The sequence below is a fragment of the Papio anubis genome, chromosome 15 (genome assembly GCF_008728515.1).
Source record: "Papio anubis isolate 15944 chromosome 15, Panubis1.0, whole genome shotgun sequence".
In the NCBI taxonomy this organism is placed as follows: domain Eukaryota; kingdom Metazoa; phylum Chordata; class Mammalia; order Primates; family Cercopithecidae; genus Papio; species Papio anubis.
The window spans coordinates 1,453,636-1,474,039 of record NC_044990.1 but is presented as its reverse complement, the minus strand read 5'-3'; the positions used below and the strand labels follow the sequence as shown (position 1 = coordinate 1,474,039).

The 20,404-nt window shown below is 39.7% G+C and overlaps 1 protein-coding gene across 14 annotated transcripts in view; it reads right to left on the bottom strand.

The window, feature by feature from the left end:
• The window catches only part of ZDHHC20 (zinc finger DHHC-type palmitoyltransferase 20), a 93,957-nt gene that overhangs the window by 14,994 nt on the left and 58,559 nt on the right, over positions 1 to 20,404 (bottom strand). For 12 of the 14 annotated variants that reach the window (XM_003913663.4, XM_017951125.2, XM_021929485.2 and 9 more), the window contains exons 6-10: positions 19,687 to 19,719; positions 18,407 to 18,527; positions 10,571 to 10,703; positions 6,112 to 6,238; positions 791 to 880 (exon numbers count right to left, since the gene is read on the bottom strand). In XM_003913663.4, coding sequence (XP_003913712.1) covers positions 791 to 880; positions 6,112 to 6,238; positions 10,571 to 10,703; positions 18,407 to 18,527; positions 19,687 to 19,719 — 504 coding nt within the window. Of the gene's footprint in view, positions 1 to 790; positions 881 to 5,462; positions 5,642 to 6,111; positions 6,239 to 10,570; positions 10,704 to 18,406; positions 18,528 to 19,686; positions 19,720 to 20,404 lie in introns of those variants that run through there. The other 2 variants (XM_021929486.2, XM_009191620.4) reach the window with 2 other exon arrangements.

Here is a 20,404-nt window from a genome sequence, read left to right as displayed (position 1 = left end):
TTCGGTGGTGAGTATCATTATCCCGATTTCATAGAGGTGGAAACTGAGGCTCATAATTTAAGTGACTGGGCCAGAACCCTAACAAATGTTAGAGCTCAAAGATCTAAGGCTTTAAGCTACATTCTAAGACTTAGGGTTCTTCCAATATTAATATGCTAGTTTAGAACTTATCATTCCTCTTCTCCTACAACTTATTTCTGTAATGAATAAATTATGAATGTTTTACTTGGACAGAAGTATCTCTAGCTTCTTTAAAATTTCATTTAAAATGAACTATTACACTGAATGTATGAAAGTTTACTTGCCACGCAAATATTATGGGAAAATTTCCTCTAAGATGAAGTCATGAAAAAAAAAATTGTATTTTTGAATTCTTATTATTTTGATAGTATATTAAAATTTGTTTATCAAAATAAAATGGTGATTAGTATAATGACTAATTTATTTGAAAAAACATAACTGACATCCAATTTAATCAAATCTTGAAAGGTCTTAGTTGCTTCCCAGCTTGCCCAGACATTTCCAGCTTTATGCGATTATCCTGGTTTAACTATTAATAAACAAGCATTCTCTTTCCTACTCTTAAGTGTTCTGGTTTAGATAATAAAAAATTATGGTTATTAGCACATATACCTTTATTAACCCACAGTTAAAAAATTTAAATTTCTCTTTCCCTAACTATGCTGGTTTACTAAATCACTACTGTATTTACTCATAAGATGTACACACAACACATGTACACGGTTTGCTTTATGATGAATATGGAAAAGCGTAAGAACAAGAAGCACACCTTCTGGCGTACTCATTCTGGTTTGTAACAGAAGCTTGTTCTGGATCCATCCCCACAAGGCGAGTTGGAAAACTGCAACCATCACCCAAGCTGCATAATGAAAAATAGTAATAATTTAAATAATGTTAAATTAAATCAAAATGGTCAAATTTAACACCCATTTTTCAGAGACATGGCATAAATTATCATAACTTGTCATATAAGGAAGTAATTCCTAAGATTTCTAATTTAGGTGTTATTACCTTGATATGGTTTGGCTGTGTCCTCACCCATATCTCATCTTGAATTGTAGCTCCCATAATTCCCATGTGTCAGGGGAGACACCCAGTGGGAGGTAACTGAACCGTGGGGGTGGGTTTTTCCTGTGCTGTTCTTGTGAAAATGGGTAAGTCTCACGAGATCTGATGGTTTTATAAACGGGAGTTCCCCTGGCACATACTCTTGTGTCTGCCACCATATAAAATGTGACTTTGCTTCTCCTTGCCTTCCACTATGATTGTGAGGCCTCCCCAGCCATATGTGAGTCAACTAAACGTCTTTCCTTTAGAATTACCCAGTGTCCGGTATGTCTTCACTAGCAGTGTGAGAACAGACTAATACCTCCATTGCAGACACAAGCCCTTTTCTTTTATAATTTACATACATTGAGAAACAATGTCTTCTGTGCCTATTAAGATTCGGATGCCTAGTATAGCACCCCAAGCATAGGTATTCAAGTATTTGAGTAACTGACCTGCTTATCGTAATCATTTATGAGATCATTCAGGCTCAAACTGAAATTCATGATGTAAGTTCCACATATTTATTTATTCAACAATATTCATTAAACAAATATTTACTGAATGCCTATGATGTTCTAGGTACTATTTTAAGTACTACGGATATAGGAAATAGTGAACAAGAGGCCGGGCGCGGTGGCTCAAGCCTGTAATCCCAGCACTTTGGGAGGCCGAGACGGGCGGATCACGAGGTCAGGAGATCGAGACCATCCTGGCTGACACGGTGAAACCCCGTCTCTACTAAAAAATACAAAAAAACTGGCCGGGCGAGGTGGCGGGCGCCTGTAGTCCCAGCTACTCGGGAGGCTGAGGCAGGAGAATGGCATGAACCCGGGAGGCGGAGCTTGCAGTGAGCCAAGATCACGCCACTGCACTCCAGCCTGGGCGGCAGAGCGAGACTCCGTCTCAAAAAAAAAAAAAAAGAAATAGTGAACAAAAGAGAAGAAACTTTCTGCCTTCAAGAAGCTTACGGTCTAAAAAGAGCACACTTATGCCTTATTTTCATATTATCTAAACACATCAAAATTGTGTACTACAGAGGCTTTTACTTCTCACCAAGATGGAGTAACTGGTAAACTGTACAGTCAGAAACTGAACAGTACAAAATTATTTTTTTAAAAAATGGGCAGCAGAGAACTGTGGTCTCAGAAAAAAAGAAAACAAAACCAAGCAAGGCACAGCTTTCTGCCAGGACCGTGGCACTACAGGGGTGGGAAACCAGGGCCCTGGCACTACGGGGGGTGGGAAACCAGGGCCCTGGCACTACGGGGGGTGGGAAACCAGGGCCCTGGCACTATGGGGGTGGGAAACCAGGGCCCTGGCACTACGGGGGTGGGAAACCAGGGCCCTGGCACTACGGGGGTGGGAAACAAGCAGAACAAGGTAGTTTCACTGAATTGAGATGACAGAGGTGGGAGTTTTGAGGCTGAGGTGGGCTGGGTGCGGCGGCTCACATCTGTAATCCCAGCACTTTGGGAGGCTGAGGCAGGTGGATCACTTGAGGTCAGGAGTTCAAGACCATCCTGGCCAACATGGTGAAATGCCATCTCTACTAAAAATACAAAAACTAGCTGGGTGTGGTCGCATGCGCCTGTAATCCCAGCTACTAGTGAGGCTGAGGCACGAGAATCACTAGAACCCGGGAGGCGGAGGTTGCAGTGAGTCAAGATTGCAGCACTGTACTCCAGCCTGGGCACTCAGCCTGTCTCACTTTGAGAGACAGTGAGACTCTGTCTAAGAAAAGAGGGGCTGAGGTGGCTTAAATCTATGGGACAGAGTTGAGAGAGAGCAAGATATGCAGAGAAATGGCTACAGAAATCTGCACTGTGGTGTACCTGAGTCTTCTGATAAATACTAAGCTGCACTTGTGAATCCAGGAAAAGAACAACTGGGAATAATGAACGATGAATAATTCACAGCACTGGGAAGCATTCACATTTGCCCAGCTTGACTGGGGCGATCTCACTGAACACATGGATTTGGTAAAAACTCCACATTTACTGGAGTGCTCAACTAGCCCTAGAGAAAGTACTACTCTGGACTCAACGTAATAAAGCTTAAAACAAGCCTCAGGCCAAGTGCAGTAGTAATGCCTCTAATCCTAGCCCTTCGGGAGGCCAATCTAGACAGGCAGCAAAGTAGCATTCAAAATGTCCACCACCCAATCAAAAATTACTGGACATGAAAAGTAGCACAGATGTGATCTATAGCTAAGAAAAAAAAAGTTAATAGAAAAAAATCAGAAACTTAGCAATTTCAGTGAAAATTAGCAAACAAGACTTTTTAAAAATTATCAATGTACCTGTGAATTAAAAGGAAAAATAGATATAATGAAAAGATAAATGTAAGATATTTAAAAAACCAAACTGAACTTCTAGAGCTGAAAAATACATCTGGGCCAGGCGCGGTGGTTCATGCCTATAATACTAGCACTTTGGGAGGATGAGGTGGGTGGATTGCTTGAGGTCAGGAGTTTGAGACCAGTCTGGCCAACATGGTGAAACCCTGTCTCTACTAAAAATACAAAACTTAGCCAGGTGTGGTGGCACGCACCTGTAATCCCAGCTTCTTTGGAGGCTGAGGCAGGAGAATTGCTTGAACCCAGGGGACACAGGTTGCAGTGAGCCTAGATCGCGCCACTGCACTCCAGCCTGGGTGACAGAGCAAGACACCGTCTCTAAATAAATAAATAAATATTTTTAAAATCTTACATGAAAGATTCATTGGAAAATCTTACCAGCAGGCTAGACATTATAGAAGAGATCAGTGAACTTACGGATATTAGCAGTAGAAATTAACCAAAATGAAGCCAACAGAGAAAAGAAGATGGCAGAGAAGGACAAAATAGCAATGGCCTGTGGGTCACTATCAAGCAATTTAACGTATGTGTACATGAGAGTACCAGAAAAGCTGGTCAGGGAGGAGGTGGAAAAAGGGGAATAGGCAGAAAAAAATAAAGACATAATTGATGAAAATTATTCAAATCTGATGAAAACTATAAACTTACAGATCCAAGAAGCCTAATGAACCCCAAGGAGGATAAACACCAAGGAACTCATCAAACTGCTCAAAACCAATGACAAGGATAAAATCTTTTTTTCTCTGTCATCCAGGTTGGAGCACAGTGGCGAAATCTTGGCTCAATGCAAGCTCCGCCTCCCGGGTTCACACCATTCTCCTTCCTCAGCCTCCCAAGTAGCTGGGACTACAGGCACCTGCCACTATGCCCGGCTAATTTTTTGTATTTTTAGTAGAGACGGGGTTTCATCCTATTAGCCAGGAAGGTCTCGATCTCCTGACCTTGTGATCGGCCCGCCTCGGCCTCCCAAAGTGCTGGGATTACAGGCGTGAGCCACCGCGCCCAGCTGATACGGATAAAATCTTAAAAGTAGCTACAGGAGGGGAAAGGATAGTAATTTACAAACAATGAAATAAAGAAATTAAAGTCAGGCTGACTTTTCATTAGAAACAATGCAGACCGGAAGATAATGGAACATCTTTAAAGGAAAGACAACTAAAAATAACAACAAAATCCTATCGACTTATAATTCGCTGTTTACAGAAAATAACTTCAAAATTTCTGTTTAGAGAAAATAACTTCAAAACAAGTAATCTGTGTTCCAACCAATGGGAGGGGGAAAATCTTGAATACATGAGAATGGATAAAGTATACAAAAGAGATCAATGAACTTGAAGATATAGCAATAGGATCTATACAAAATGAAACACAGAAAACAGACAAAAAATGACCAGCGCACCAGTGAGCTGTGGGAGGACTGTGAGTGACACGTGTAATTGGAGTCCCCACAGTAACAGGGGAAGGAGATGACAAAAGAAATAATGGTTAACAATATTTTCCAAATTTGATTAAAGCTCTAAAACCAGAGATCCAAAAAGTTCAACTAAACCCAAGCACAAGAAACTAGAAAACTAGATCAATATATCATAATCAAATTGCATGAAGTAGTGATAGTCTTAAAAGTAGCCATAGAAAAAAACATTATATATAGACTAACAAAAATAAGTTATCACAATTTTTCATTATAAAAATGCAACCCAGAAACATAACATTTAGCAACATCTAAAATTTTTTGTTTTGTTTTGTTTTTGAGACAGAGTCTTGCTCTGTTGCCCAGGCTGCAATGTGGTGGTGCCATCTCAGCTCACTGCAACCTCTGTCTCCCAGGTTCAAGCGATTCTTGTGCCTCAGCCTCCCAAGTAGCTGGGACTACAGGTGTGTGCCACCATACCCAGCTAATTTTTGTATTTTTAGTAGAGACCAGGTTTCGCCATGTTGGCCAGGCTGGTCTTGAACTCCTGGCCCCAAGTGATTCACCTGCCTCAGTCTCCCAAAGTGCTGGCATTACAGGCATGACCCACTGTGCCTGGCCAACATCTAGAATTTTATACCAAGCAAAAATGTCTTTAAAAAATGAAAGCAAATAAGTCATTTTCAGACCAAAAAAAGGCAATTCAGTTAATCTAGGGAAAAAAACCCGTAACTCTTACAAATATGTCACTCAATCTTCAAATATTTTTTCCTTCTTTATGATGACTTTGATACAGAGCTGGCCTAAAATGGATGGAAATGGGAAAGAAATGGAAACTATCAATCATCTCAAGAATACACTCTCATTTACATTTGGGGTAAAATTGCAATACGTCGTTGGTCTTCTCTGATTCAGGACACAACAGAATATGTAATTCATTTCTGTGATAGGATCTTTGAAGTTGTGGCTAATAACCATACATTTTCATAATTCTTTATTTCAAACAACTTATTTGCATTTTGAAGGAAAAAATCTCATTTTCTTAGCAAATCATCTTTTTCTTCTACTTTCCATTCAAATATATAAACTCTCCTTAACATTATCTAATTAAAAAATGAAAAATAAAATATTTTATGTATAAAAAATTGAGTTTTCATTCTCAAAGTCTATAAGAATATCATTATATATTATATTCTCTAAATCTGAAGACATTTAACCAGAAAAAGACCACCACAGATGCCATAATCCCTGAGACCCACATTTTATAAATTACCTTGAAAATATTGGAAGTAGCCAATACTTCTTTTCATCACCAAAGACTTGCCTCCAATTTTTACTGTATCCAAGAGAGAAACCATTTCCATCAGGCCCGTATGAAAACGTGGGTGCGCGGAATGATTCTGTTAAATATACATACATATATAAACTAATTAATCTGTTTAAAAATTATAGAAGGGATGGAAAGTACCAATTTTCTTGCTTATATCTTTGACATCAAAAATTATAAATATAATTTAAAATAAATAATACATTGGTTGCAATTAAAAGATAAATTTCTGAAACTTTTTTTGGGAAAAAATAACACATTTAATATTTCATCAACCTTATAAAGTAACATGTCAAAATAATTATCAAATACTACTGAAAATCTAGTGTTGTGTGCTCCACTATCTCTTGGCTTCAACTTCACTCATTATTTATGAATTTCCTACTATGTTCCTGATAGCTTTGTACCAGATATTTGGGATTCAAAGATAAATTAGATAAAATTCCTATTGAAGAACCTAGAGTCTAGCAAAATTACAGTGTAATAAGTGCTAACATAGCCATGTTGTACTGGGAGCACAAGGTGAAGGAAGCTAATTTTGTCTCGATGGGGGGCATATATGTGCTTTGGGGGTGCTTGTAGGGAAAGGTGAGCAAGCTGAGGGTGACCAGACCATTATTCCAAGCTTGGTTGTTAAGTGATGTAGAGTGAGGTCTGGAGAAAGATACAGGCTTCACAAAAAATGTTTAATTTAAAAATAGAATGCACTTCAGTGTGTTTTATAAGCTAAGGATAAGAACCCAGGGCATTGGGAGGGATTGCTGATATAAACAAGTGAACTAAAAACTGAAGAAGGAATCCTAGAAGAGATGGGAAGGAGTCTAGAAAAGTTGTAAAGATTCACCTTGAATACCAGAAAAGACATCTTTCTTCCTCAGAAGTAGAGACAGGTGAGAGTGATAGGTGTGAAAGAAGAAATGTTTGTATGAGGCTATAAAGATGTGAAGATGAGAGTTTACTTGTGACTCCTTCTAATTTTTCTACTAGGGACTCATAAAATAGGTAAGGAGAGTGGGAGAATTATGAAAATCTGGAATAACCGTCTTGGGTAGTAGGTGAGGGACCTGACCAGAAACATGTGACATTACTGCCAAACAGAGCTAAGGCCCTCAATGAGGCCTAACATCTTAAATCTGTAGCTATAGCAAACCTTACGGAGGAAGACACCCTTCAACAGCTTTCAACAGCCCCACTGTGCACAGGGATAAAGAGGACGGCTGGGTAACCAGAGCCATGAATTAGCAAAGGAATAATGGGAGAAAGTCTAGGCACCAAAGATGTAAGGAGCTGTTTTTGTCGAGAGCTGTTAAAGTCATTTATCATAGGATCTAGAATGGACATGGGTGAGAAATAAAACCAGAAGGGAAAGAAAAACTTAGGAGAAAACTGTTGGAGAATAGAAGACTCAGGAAGCACATTAGAATACAATAAACAGAGAATAACATATTCAAGTTTAAAATTTCATTTTCAGAGGCCCTTCAGTTCTAAGCAATAAAAAAGCTCAGAATCAAAGGGACTAGCTTGCCTGTTTGCGATAATGAAATTAGCTTAAATGCAGGAACTCACTAAATGAGGGTAAACGATCTCAAGGTGGGTAGGTGACGGTTATGAAGAAGATAGAGGTGATGCAGCAGAATAAGACACCCTCAAAAGATCCAAGAACAAACATCCGAATGTAGCAGTGGAGAACTAGCTAAAGACCAGGGCTGTGGGAGATGAAGCTGTAAAAAAGTGGTGTGCTAAGCAATGTTTTTTCAAAGTGTGGGTTAAAACACCTTAACAGACCACAAAATCAACTGAATGACTTGCAACCTGCATTTCCTTTTAAGAAACTAGAGAAGAAAATATCAGAATACACTGCATATAGTAGAGATTAAACAGGTTTTGTGAAACTTTTGCTTATTTATATAATTTTATAAATATTTGTGCAAGTTCTAAGTCACGATACGAAATGCTACATTTCTTACTGTGGCCACTGGCAAAAAAAAAAAGTTTGAAAAAGATTGTTTAAGACAACAGCAGGTTCCCTAGAAATGCCAGTCTCTCACATACCTACGGGGGCTGGGCAGGAAACAGAAAAGGCACGACTGGCAAGACAGTGTCCACACCCTATCTAAATCCATGCCCTATCTTGCGCAGTCCACCCCTGCTTAGCTCCGTTTCACTGATGCCGAGTGGGAAAATGGGCCTGCTACCACTAGATTCATCAGTTTTGAACAGAAGAAATCTGGTCTTCTTTGTGAAATCGCTCACATAGATCTTATTGGTTGGGGAGAACTTAAGGGCTGCACTTTGCCTGTAGGCTGCCTTTCTGTCATTTTCAATTAAAGGTAAAGAGATAGCAGAATATTCTACAAAGATGACCAAAAAAAAATTAGTTAATAGGGATAAGAAATTTTGGCCGGGCGCGGTGGCTCAAGCCTGTAATCCTAGCACTTTGGGAGGCCGAGACGGGCGGATCACAAGGTCAGGAGATCGAGACCATCCTGGCTAACACGGTGAAACCCCGTCTCTACTAAAAAGTACAAAAAACTAGCCGGGCGAGGTGGCGAGCGCCTGTAGTCCCAGCTACTCGGGAGGCTGAGCCAGGAGAATGGCGTAAACCCGGGAGGCGGAGCTTGCAGCGAGCAGAGATCCGGCCACTGCACTCCAGCCTGGGTGACAGAGCGAGACTCCGTCTCAAAAAAAAAAAAAAAAAAAAAAAAAAAGAAATTTTGTTGACATGGAAAAGGGATGAAGGCATGATGGAACTGGAAGAGAAGGAACAAATCCTCACACTGGAAGCCCACCATAACTTACAAGACAGCTCAGTAACACAACATTAAAATGATCCAATACTAAAGCATCTACATGTCTCACCCCAAATCCCTTATTCTTTCTATAATTAAAAACTGTTTCCCTCCAACTTACCTGGCAGATATACGGCTCTAATCTAGCAGGTGGATTTTAACTTTTTACAAAACATTACCATAAAAATCCTTATTCTGTGTCTTGGTATGTTAGCAGATACATGAATATTTCAATTATAGCATAGCAGGGCTTCTAATGTCAACAGTTCAGTGAGCAATGCCACCACTGTTGTTTAGGGAATGTTTGTCCAATTACTTGAATACCTTACTTTTCCCCCTATATGTTCATTTTTTAAAATGATCAAACAAAAAGAGAAATAAATGCTAATACTAGTGATACAATACATAAGTCTCACTGACAACTGACACAAAGATGGAAATAATGAGGTATGTCAAAAGCACTACTCCTTAGCTTCAGTCATGGAACATATGCCAGTTAAATGTGTTTAACTGTGGGGGAAAAGTAAAGAATATATATGGGCTGGGCAGGGTGACTTGCATCTGTAATCCTAGCATTCTGGGAGGCTTAAGTGGGAGGACCACTCGAGCCCAGGAGTTTGAGACCAACCTGGGCAACATAGCAAGACCCCATCTCCATAGAAATAAATAAATTACCCGGGTGTGGTAGCACACACCTGTAGACCCAGCGACTTGGGAGGCTGAGGTGGGAACACTGCTTAAGTCCAGGAGGTCAAGGTTGCAGTGAGCTGTGATGGCACGACTGCACTCTAGCCAGGGCAACAGAGTGAGACTCTGTCTCAAAAAAAAAGAATATACATGAAATACACTGTTATGTTTTAGCTAAAAGATAAGCTGTAATTGAGGATGTGAGGGTTTTCTTGTTTGAGAACAAACTTCCTTAAAGCACGTAAATCTACTGTCTATCTCTCATAGATTAATTTTTTTTGAGACAGGGTCTTACTCTCATTGCCCAGGCTGGAATGCAACGATGCAATTTTGCCTGACTGCAGCTAGTTTTTTTTGTATTATTAGTAGAGACAGGGTTTCTCCACGTCACCCAGGCTGGTCTCGAACTCCTGGACTCAAGCAATCCACCCACCTTGGCCTCCCAAAGTGCTGGGATTACGGGTGTGAGCCACTGTGCCCAATCTCTCACAGATTAATTTTTGAAATGACACTGTATAAACGCAGGAAAGTTTTTATTTATTAAAATTTATAAAATAGTTCTCCACATAACACGTTACTGAAAATATGTTAAAAAGTCAATCTCATTTCCTCAACCTTCTCCAAAATAATGAACTTTATTATAAAACCATTGTTCCCATCCAGTAAAAATTAATTTTACTACAGAATTATTTTATTATTTTTACTTTTTAGAGACTGGGTCTCCCTATGTTGTCTCGGCTGTTCTCCAGGGCTCAGGGGCTTCTCCCGCCTCTGTCTCCTGAGTAGCTGGGATTATTAGGCACATGCCACCAATTCCGGATTCAGAATTGTCTTACACTTCTCTATCATCTGACCCTGTCCTTCTCTAGATTTCATATTTATTTATAGTCATTGTCCTAAGCAATTATAATTTATTTTAACCTACTTACCTATTGTTGTCCTATTTTTTCCAACTAGCCAGCAGTGGTAGCTGAAAAGTGAGAGGACGCTGATGAAGAACATTGCAGACACAAAGAAAAGAAAAAGTACGTGGAATTTTGCACGTGTATCTGTCAGTTCATTCTGAGGAGGAAAAAAAGAAGTTAATTTTGAGGAGAGTCAACCTCCAAAATATAATTTATAAGTTAGTTCTGCCTAAAGATCGTTGAATATGTCAAAATACTTGCCATATTTGAAAAATAATAAATTACTTAATATATCCCAATGCAACAACTGCAAAAGCAAAGAATTGGTATTATCAAAAAGCAACTTGCCTATCTAGGAGTTCAGGAAGAGTTATTTAAAATACTGTTCTTAAATTTTTTTTAATTTTAGCTTGGCATGGTGGTGTGTACCTGTAATCCCAGTTATTGGGGAGACTGAGACAGGAGGATCACCTGAGCCTAGGAGTTCTAGGCCATCCTGGGCAACACAGTGAGACCCCGTCTCATTAAAAAAAAAAAAAAAAAAAAGCAATACTTTCAGTAATAAAGTGAAAAGATCAACTCTTATATCCAACACGTTTTCTTTTGTACTTTATGTATATATTCAAGCTTTCTCCAACATCCAACATATATAAGCTCCCCATATCTATACTAAAATATTTGACTATTTTATTTAGATTTACTGCTAACTAAAAACTAATTGTGAAATATTTTTGAACTTCTCTAATCTCTATTTTCGGACTGCCCATGCCTTCAGGTGCTTCAATTCCTACTTGTTTCATCTGTATGTCTATAGTGCCTTTGTGCATAGTTAGCCATTTTGATAAATACATTTACCACAAGGTATTAATGAATGAAAACAGCTTCTCTGGTATCCCTTCTTATGGCTATATACATTTTAACAGACGCAAACTAGAGCCTAGAAGAAATTCGTATCTTTAATAGGAGGAGGAGGCCTTTAAATGTTAGCTCTTAAAATAAACCATATAGGCAAAGCACCTACTCCACCAGAACACGAAGCTGTTCTGTTCTGCTTGATTTTAAAAGTATTACAGACTAAAAGGAGGCTATTAGCATTAGGTTATTTTGACATTGATCTTTTTCTCTTTTCTTCCAGAGTAACCAACATATGTTTCAAACGTTTCAAACATATCAAGTGAGCCTTCCATCTGACCGTCTTGTGAAGTGAATTTTTGTTAAACATATTCACTATAAATGTCACAAAAGGTATCATGAGAATGTCGTGGTAATGATGTATTTTACCTTCGGACAACTCTCTGTAGATTTCCTGTGGCAAAGCTTGTGCAAATAGAGACAATACATTAAGAAACCAACTTTTATGCAAAATTACCCTAAACACTAGTTTTATGAATCCTGTCGAAGGAACACTAAGATGTTGCTTTCTAATGGCCGTCTACAACATTTTCTCAAGAAATACAAAAGAGAAAATAGACAAGAACATGTAGCTCTTCGAGCACATTTCCTTTTTTTTTAAAAAAAAAAAAAGACACAAGGTCTTGGCTGGGCGCGGAGGCTCACACCTGTAATCCCAGTACTTTGGGAGGCCGAGGTGGGCAGACCACCTGAGGTCAAGAGCCTGGCCAACATAGTGAAACTCCATCTCCACTAAAAACGCAAAACTTAGCCGGGCATGGTGGTGCACGCCTGTGATCCCAGCTACCTGGGAGGCTGAGGCAGGAGAATCACTTAACCCTGGAGGTGGAGGTTGCAGGGAGCTGAGATCGCACTGCCGCACTCCAGCCTGGGTGACACAGCGAGTCACAGAAAAAAAAAGATACAAAGTCTCACTAAGGCACCAGAGCTAGGGCTAGTCTTGAACTCCTGGCCTTAAGAGATCCTCCCGCCTTGGCCTCCCAAAGGGCTGGACTACAGGCATGAGTCACCTGTGCTGCGCCTGCAGACACGTTTCAAGTATCCTTTAAATATACACTTTTCCAGTGAGGTTTTACAACAAAGATTTGTGTCTGGGGAAGAATAAAATAAAATCTTTTTAGCCAATATTGAAAACAAACTAACTTCTGACTAGTAGTTTCCAAAAACTAGATCTGATGACTTCATAACCACCTTCACTGCTTCTACCTTATTCTGGCCGGGATGCTGCAACAGCCTCTACCATGTGAGCCTGTGTATTGGCACACGTCCTATCCCATCTATTCTCAGCTCAGCAGTCAGAGTGAGCCTTGCACAACTCAGATCATGTCCCCACCGGGCTGCTAGTAAAAGCCACAGTCATTTCAACACTCTCCAAGGCCCTCTGTCATTTTGGCCCCCTCTTGGTCCATTCCTTTCAGTCTCCTTTCCGCTCATTCTACCCCAGCCACAGTAGCCTTCTTGTGTTACTGAAACATGGCAAGGACACGTACCATGTTCTCTGGGCCTGAATGCTCTTATCTCAGATATCCATCAATTCCCTTCTAAATGAGGTCTCCCCTGATTGTGCTATTCAATACTGACATCTGCCCTATCACGCCACCGCCCAATACTTACATCTCTCACCCTGCTCATTGTTTATTACTTGTCCCCTCCTTCTCAAAAGCAGCTCTGCAAGGACAGAACTCTGCCCATTTTTTCAGAGATACACTACAAGTCTCTAGAGTACTACCTGCCATATAGTAGGTACTAAATACATATTTCCTGAATGAATGAAGAAAAAGGTAGATTTACGTTTACTAGTATTTTTTTACTCAAAATCCAAAAAAGTTATTCGTTAATAAATCATCTAATGATGTTTAAATCCTTCTAAAACGTAGTAGGTATCACCTAGAAATAGAATTGTGCTTGATGACTCAGGGCTTTAATTATATTCTTCCCAACTATGAGTAGCAAGTTATAGTGGAAAGTAGCTGGATGCTGGAATAGCCAGATTTTAGTTTAAATTCTTCCTTTTTTTTTTTTTTTTTTTTTTTTTTGAGACTCAGTCTCCATCTGTCGCCCAGGCTGAAGTGCAGTGGCGCAATCTCAGCTCACTGCAAGCTCCGCCTCCCGGGTTTACGCCATTCTCCTGCCTCAGCCTCCAGAGTAACTGGGACCACAGGCGCCTGCCACCACGCCTGGCTAATTTTTTATATTTTTAGTAGAGATGGAGCTTCACCGTGTTAGCCAGGATGGTACTCGGTCTCCTGACCTCATAATCCGCCCGCCTCGGCCTCCCAAAGTGCTGGGTTTACCGGCGTGAGCCACCGCTCCCAGCCTAAATTATTCCTATGTTATTAAGTATGTGACCTTAGGTAGTTGCATAATTTCTCCAATTTGTTTCCAACTCTGAAAACTGAAATAATAATGGCACCCTTCTATATCAACCATATTTTCTTCTTTTCTTTTATTTTGAGACAGAGTCTTGCTCTGTTGCCAGGCTGGAGTGCAGTGGCGTGATCTGTGATCTTGGCTCACTGCAACCTCCACCTCCTTGGTTCAAGCAATTCTCCTGCCTCAGCCTCCCGAGTAGCTGGGACTACAGTTACGTGCCACCATGCCCGGCTTATTTCATATTTTTAGTAGAGATGGGGTTTCACCATTGTTGGCCAGGATGGTCTCAATCTCCTGACCTCAAGATCCGCCCACTTTGGCCTCCCAAAGTGCTGGCATTACAGGCATAAGCCACCACACCCAAGCCTATTTTCTTATTTTCTATATTCCTGATGCTCTGGCATCTGGGGCCTCACTAACTGGGGAGAAACTGCCCCTCCCCGGGCTAGCCAGCTCTTAAGAGACAGCAAACCACTCACCCAGGAGCACATCTTTCATACACAAACTAAACATTCCAGATCCCACACTGAGAACCACCTCTTCTGCCTTTTATACTCCAGAAGGCAGCAGTCCTCTGCCTTCATTGTCCCAGGACCAGGTATAAGACAACTCGAGATAGCCCCGACACCTGAGTCCTCTGCAATTCCTGGAGCCAGCCAATCCAAAATCTGCTTACCCTGCCTTCCCCACAGGAACCACAATAAAGGCTCTGGATCCCACATGGTGCTTCCTACCCTGGGGCCCCTTTCTCTTGGCACTGTAACAACCTATCTTTTCAGTGGTAATTGCCTCCTGATCTATTGGCCTCACCATACCTGAATAATAACAAAACCTACATTGTAAAACACCTTCACAAGCTTTTTAGAAAGAGTAGATGTGAAAGTACTTTTCAACCACAATAATCCCTCCTCCAAAATCAGAGATTTAAGGTAAAAACAAAAACAACAAAAGTACCAGAGGAAAAAATAGGACAATATCTGTATAAATTTATATGGAATAGACAACAGACAGGTATCATATATAAAAAGAACTGCTTTAAAAATGTAAAACTTTGATGTGACAAAAACAAAAGAAAGCAGGAATATAAGACATAAACAGAAAACGTGGGCCAGGCGTGGTGGCTCACACCTATTATCCCAGTACCTTAGGAGGCCAAGGTGGGTGGATCACCTGAGGTCAGGAGTTCAACACCAACCTGGCCAACATGGCGAAACCCTGTCTCTACTAAAAATACAAAAATTAGCCGGGCATAGTGGTCCCGGCTACTCAGGAGGTGAAGGCAGCAAAATCGCTTGAATCAGGGAGGTGAAGGTTGCAGTGAGCTGAGATTGTGCCACTGAACTCCAGCCTGGGTGACAGAGTGAGACTCTGTCTGAAAAAAAACAAAAACAAAACCCAGAAAATGCAGAAAAAGCATTTGCAGCCCATGACAGAAAAAGAATTATCTTTTAGGAGTGTCTCACATATTCTGGATAGGAGTCCTTTGTGAGATTATATGCATTGTAAATATCTTCTCCCAGTCAGTAGCTTGCTTTTTCACTCCAAAAGTCACCTTTTTATAAAAAGTTCTTTATTTTAATGAAGCCCAATTTATTGATCTTTTCTTTTATGGTCATTGCTATGTTCAACGTAAGAAATTCTCATTTGGGCTGGGCGCGGTGGCTCGTGCCTGTAATCCCAGCATTTTGGGAGACCGAGGCGGACAGATCACCTGAGGTCAGGAGTTCAAGACTAGCCTGGCCAACATGGTAAAACTGTCTCTGCTAGAGAATCACTTGAACCCAGGAAGCAGAGGTTGCAGCGAGCCGAGACTGTGCCATCACACTCTAGCCTGGGTGACAAGAGCAAAACTCCATCTCAAAAAAAAAAAAAAAAAGAAATCCTCATCTAACTCAAGGTCAAGAATAAAGATTAGTGGCTAGGCTCAGTGGGTCACACCTGTAATCCCAGCACTTTGGGAGGTTGAGGTGGGAGGACTGTTTGAGATCAGGACTTATAGACCAGCCTGGGCCACATGGTGAAACCCCGTCTCTACAAAAAATACAAAAATTAGCCAGGCATGGTGGTGCCCGCCCATGGTCCCAGCTACTTGGGGGCTTGAGGCAGGAGGATTGCTTGAGCCTGGGAGACTGAAACTAAAGTGAGCCATGATTGCACCACTGCACTCCAGCCTGGGAGACAGAGTGGGACCCTATCTCAAAAAACAAAACGACAACAAAAAAGATGAGTATCTTTAACATAAGACAAACTCCTTCATGTGTAAATATAAAAACGTACTAGAAATGGGCAGAGAACACAATAGAAATTTCACAAAAAAGACATGTCAGTGACTAGCAAGCGTATCCTCTTAAGAAAAGGCAAAAAAAAAAAAATTTTTCTCTGCTCATAAATTGGCAGGGATTGTACTTAAGAAAGGAGAGAATAAAGACAGGAAACTAGGAGATGGAGGGTCTAAACCATGCCTGTGACATTAGGAATAGGAATGATTTGAGGCACAGAGTTGGAAAGAACAAAATAAACATCTACTGACTGCTTTCCATGTATTTACACTCTTTATTTAAATCTTTATATAAATCCTGTAAGTTATTACCTCCATTTTAAAAATGAAAGAACAAAGAGTCTAAAGTTTAAGTATCTTGATTCTGGCTATTCACTCAGCAAATATTTACTGAACAACTACTGGGTGATGAAGAAACATAAACAAACAAAAGAAATAAATATTTGTGCTCCCATGGAGCTTAGATTCTGGCAAATAAATACATACATGGCATTTACATGTAAAGAAAGCTCATTTTTTTTCCCTAGTATACCACCCTGATTCTATACCTCAGTTTCACAGGGAATAACAATAATTACAAGACGCTATTAATTTTTCTAGCTTGGAAACTGATAGATTTGTAAAGATTTTGTTCCCAATCAGATAAACATAGAAAGAACAGTGAAAAGAAAATGAGGGTGGTTTGAGAAGTGCTGATTTTTATGGTGTCTTCCTCATGTCTGCTGGTTCAATAAATAGCAGCTGGAAACGGGACTGGGCTCAGCCCATGTAAGCGCTAGGGCTAGGAACAGAACTGTGAATGCCACGGGGTACATGCAATAACACAGAAAACCAGTAGAAAGAACCGAGAGGGAGACAGCCCAGGACTGAACCTACATTTAAAGGGCTGAAGGGGAAAGAAAAAGGAATGAATATTATCTTGAAACTTAAAGAGAAGAGTTCAAATGAAGGAGAAAATTTTCATTTATTTTGAAATTATTTCGGCCAGGCACAGTGGCTCACACTTGAAATCCCAGCACTTTGGGTGGCTGAGGCGGGCAAATCACTTGAAGTCAGGAGCTCGAGACCAGCCTGGCCAAAATGGTGAAATCCTATCTCTACTTAAAATACAAAAATTAGCCGGGCATTGTGGCGGGGCACCTGTAATCCCAGCTACTGGGGAGGCTGAGGCAGGAGAATCGCTTGAACCCGGAAGGCAAAGGTTATAGTAAGATGAGATCACGCCACTGCACTCCAGCCTGGGTGACCGAGCAAGACTCCATCTCAAATAAAAATAAAATAAAATAAAATAAAATAAAATAAAAATAAAAAATAAAACAACAAAATAATTTCTAAATTTTTTTAAAATGGTACATGCACAGAGAAAATTAAAATAATGCTAAAAAGCTATTAATGAAAAACAGCAGTTCTCCCACTTCCAAGAGGCAGTTACTTTCAATGTTTTTGGTAGTTTTTCCCCAAAAAAGATATACTAAAAAAATTTTAAAGCTATATTTATCTGTTTTGAATACATTACTATTTGTCCACGTTACACAAAATCCAAAGGATAACTGTAAAAAGCATGTCTCCCTTCTAAGTGCCCTCCCCAGAGGCAACCACTGTTAAGAAATTTTTACTGCATTCTTCCAGATAAGACATATATAAATATATACACGTTATTTTGCTGTAGAAATGGCAGCATAGTATATGCATTCTTCCATGCCTTGTTTTTTTCACGTTAATAATAGATCTCAAAGATCACTTCACATCATTTGTTATAAAGAGCTTCCTTATTCTTTCTTAAGCTGCATTGCATTCCTTTGTATAGATGTATCATAGTTTAAGGAAACCTCAGCTGAAAAGACATTTAATTGTTTTCATTCATTTGCCATTTTAAGAAATGCTGTAAAATCTGTAAAGACAGGAAGCAGTTTAGTGGCTGCCTGGGGCTGAGGCAACCACTAAACTGCTTAATGTCTTTATAGATTTTATTACTATAAAAATTGCAATAAGTCTCACCGACTCAAAGAAAAGCAATTTACCTCCCTAAAATTAATATGTTTTTGTTAGAATGTGGGTGAAAATAATTTGGATCACTAAAAAACGCTCACTATATCCTGCTTAATATACATTTATTTACAAATAAACATGTGTATATGAAAGTAAATTGTAGCTCTATCTGTCCTCTGAGTCATTTATAAAACTCTAACTTGTAAAATTAAAGTATATCTACTTGTCACAAAAAATGAAGTAATTTATTAGAAAGATAGTATCTTAAAGTCTCAAATACATGTTTCAAGATAGAAAAAAAGACTTACCGTCCAAAATTTTATGAAGTACTCTAAAACTGTTGCAGCCACGAAAAGGCAATATAATAGGGAATACAATAAAAACAGCAGGAAGAATTTGTAATTAGAAAATCCCACACAGTTATTCACCCTGGAAAAATAAAGAAAGCCACATTATAAAAGTAAGACAAATCAAATTCACAGAAATAGAAAGTAGGATGGAGGTTGCCAGGGGCTGGTGTGGTGTGGGGAAGGGGAGTTCTTTAATGAGAACAAAATTTCACTTTTGCAGGATGAAAAAGTTCTGGAGATTAATTGCACAATAATTTAAACATACTTAACACTACTGAACTGTACCCTAAGAAATGGTTAAGATGGTACACCTTATGGGAGTCTCGCTCTGTTGCCCAGGTTGGAGTGCAGTGGCGTGATCTCGGCTCACTGCAACCTCTGCCTCCCAGGTTCAAGCGATTCTCCTGCCTCAGCCTCCCAAGTAGCTGGCACTTACAGGTGCCCACCACAACACCCAGCTAATTTTTGTATTTTTAATAGAGATGGGGTTTCACCATGTTGCCCAGACTGGTCTTGAACTCCTGACCTCTTAGATGTTTTTTAAAACAATTAAAAAGTAATGATTTTAAAAAAATAAATTGGGCCGAGTGCAGTGGCTCATGCCTGTAATCCTAGCACTTTGGGAGGCCAAGGCAGGGGGATTACTTGAGTCCAGGAGTTTAAGACCAGCCTGGGCAACATGGCGAAACCCCACCTCTATTAAAAATACAATAAATTAGCCAGGCGTGGTGGTGCATGCTTGCAGTCCCAGCTGCTTGAGAGACTGAGGTGGAAGAATCACCTGAGCCCAGAAGGTCGAGGCTGCAGTGAGCCAAGATCATGCCACTGTACTCCAGCCTGGGCAACCAGAGACCCTGTTTCAAAAATAAAATAAAATAAAACAAAGAAACACAAAAAAAGACAAATCAGAAAACTTAATCATTATTACCTAGAAATGGGTCATCTGGGAAGTTGAGAGTGGTGTCTTAATTGTGAAGGTATGTATTTAATAAATTCTATAAGAATGTGGAATTTTAATGTTAATTCTTAATACATTGTTATTTGGGTTAATGTCAGCAGATATTTTTAATAGAAACCATTTAATATAATTGTGTACATACAAATATATGCATATATGTAAAGAGATCAATCTTAATATCTATGAGTAAGCTGGCCTTCAAAATTTAGGAACACTGAAGTTACTCTAAATTCTCTCTTTCCCACCACCAATGCAATTTCTTCTGTTTTTTTATACATACCAAGGACAGTGATGATCCATCTTAAGAATACATCTAGGAAACAAACAAGCATAAGAAAATCCATGCAGAAAAATTCTTCTAATTCTAACTTCTCATAACTTTCTTTTACTTGACTTAAAATTTTCTCTTTACAACTACATCTTAAGAGAATCAACCCAGAAACCAGGTTAGAGATAATTTCTGACGCTTCCACAAAAATGTTCATAGGTAAAAAGTCATGGTTTTTATACTGGGAATTCAGCTGAACATATTCAGCTGCCTTAGACCACATCAAATGATACTGTAATACTTAGATCTGGGCTGGGCACGGTGGCTCATGTGTGTAATTAATTCCAGCACTTTGGAAGGTGGAGATGGTAGGATCATTTGAGGTCAGGAGTTTAAGACCAGCTTGGCTGACATAGTGAGACCCTATTCTGAAAAAAACAAAATTCAGATCTTGTGCACAGTACTTGGTACGTAAGATAGATCCAGCTAACAAATTAGCTGAAGGAGATAAAATGCAATACAGATGGCCCATATGTTATTTTAAACACATGCAGGTCATAAAAACAAAAGTTTAGAAGGAAATAAGCCAAAATATTAACATTGATGGGCTCGGAGATGGTTATTTTTCCACATAGTCTATAAAATGTTACCCCATGCATAAGCACTACTGTTTTTTTGTAATAAGGAAAAAAAAAACCAAACCCCACATTTGCCTCCCTACTAGAATATG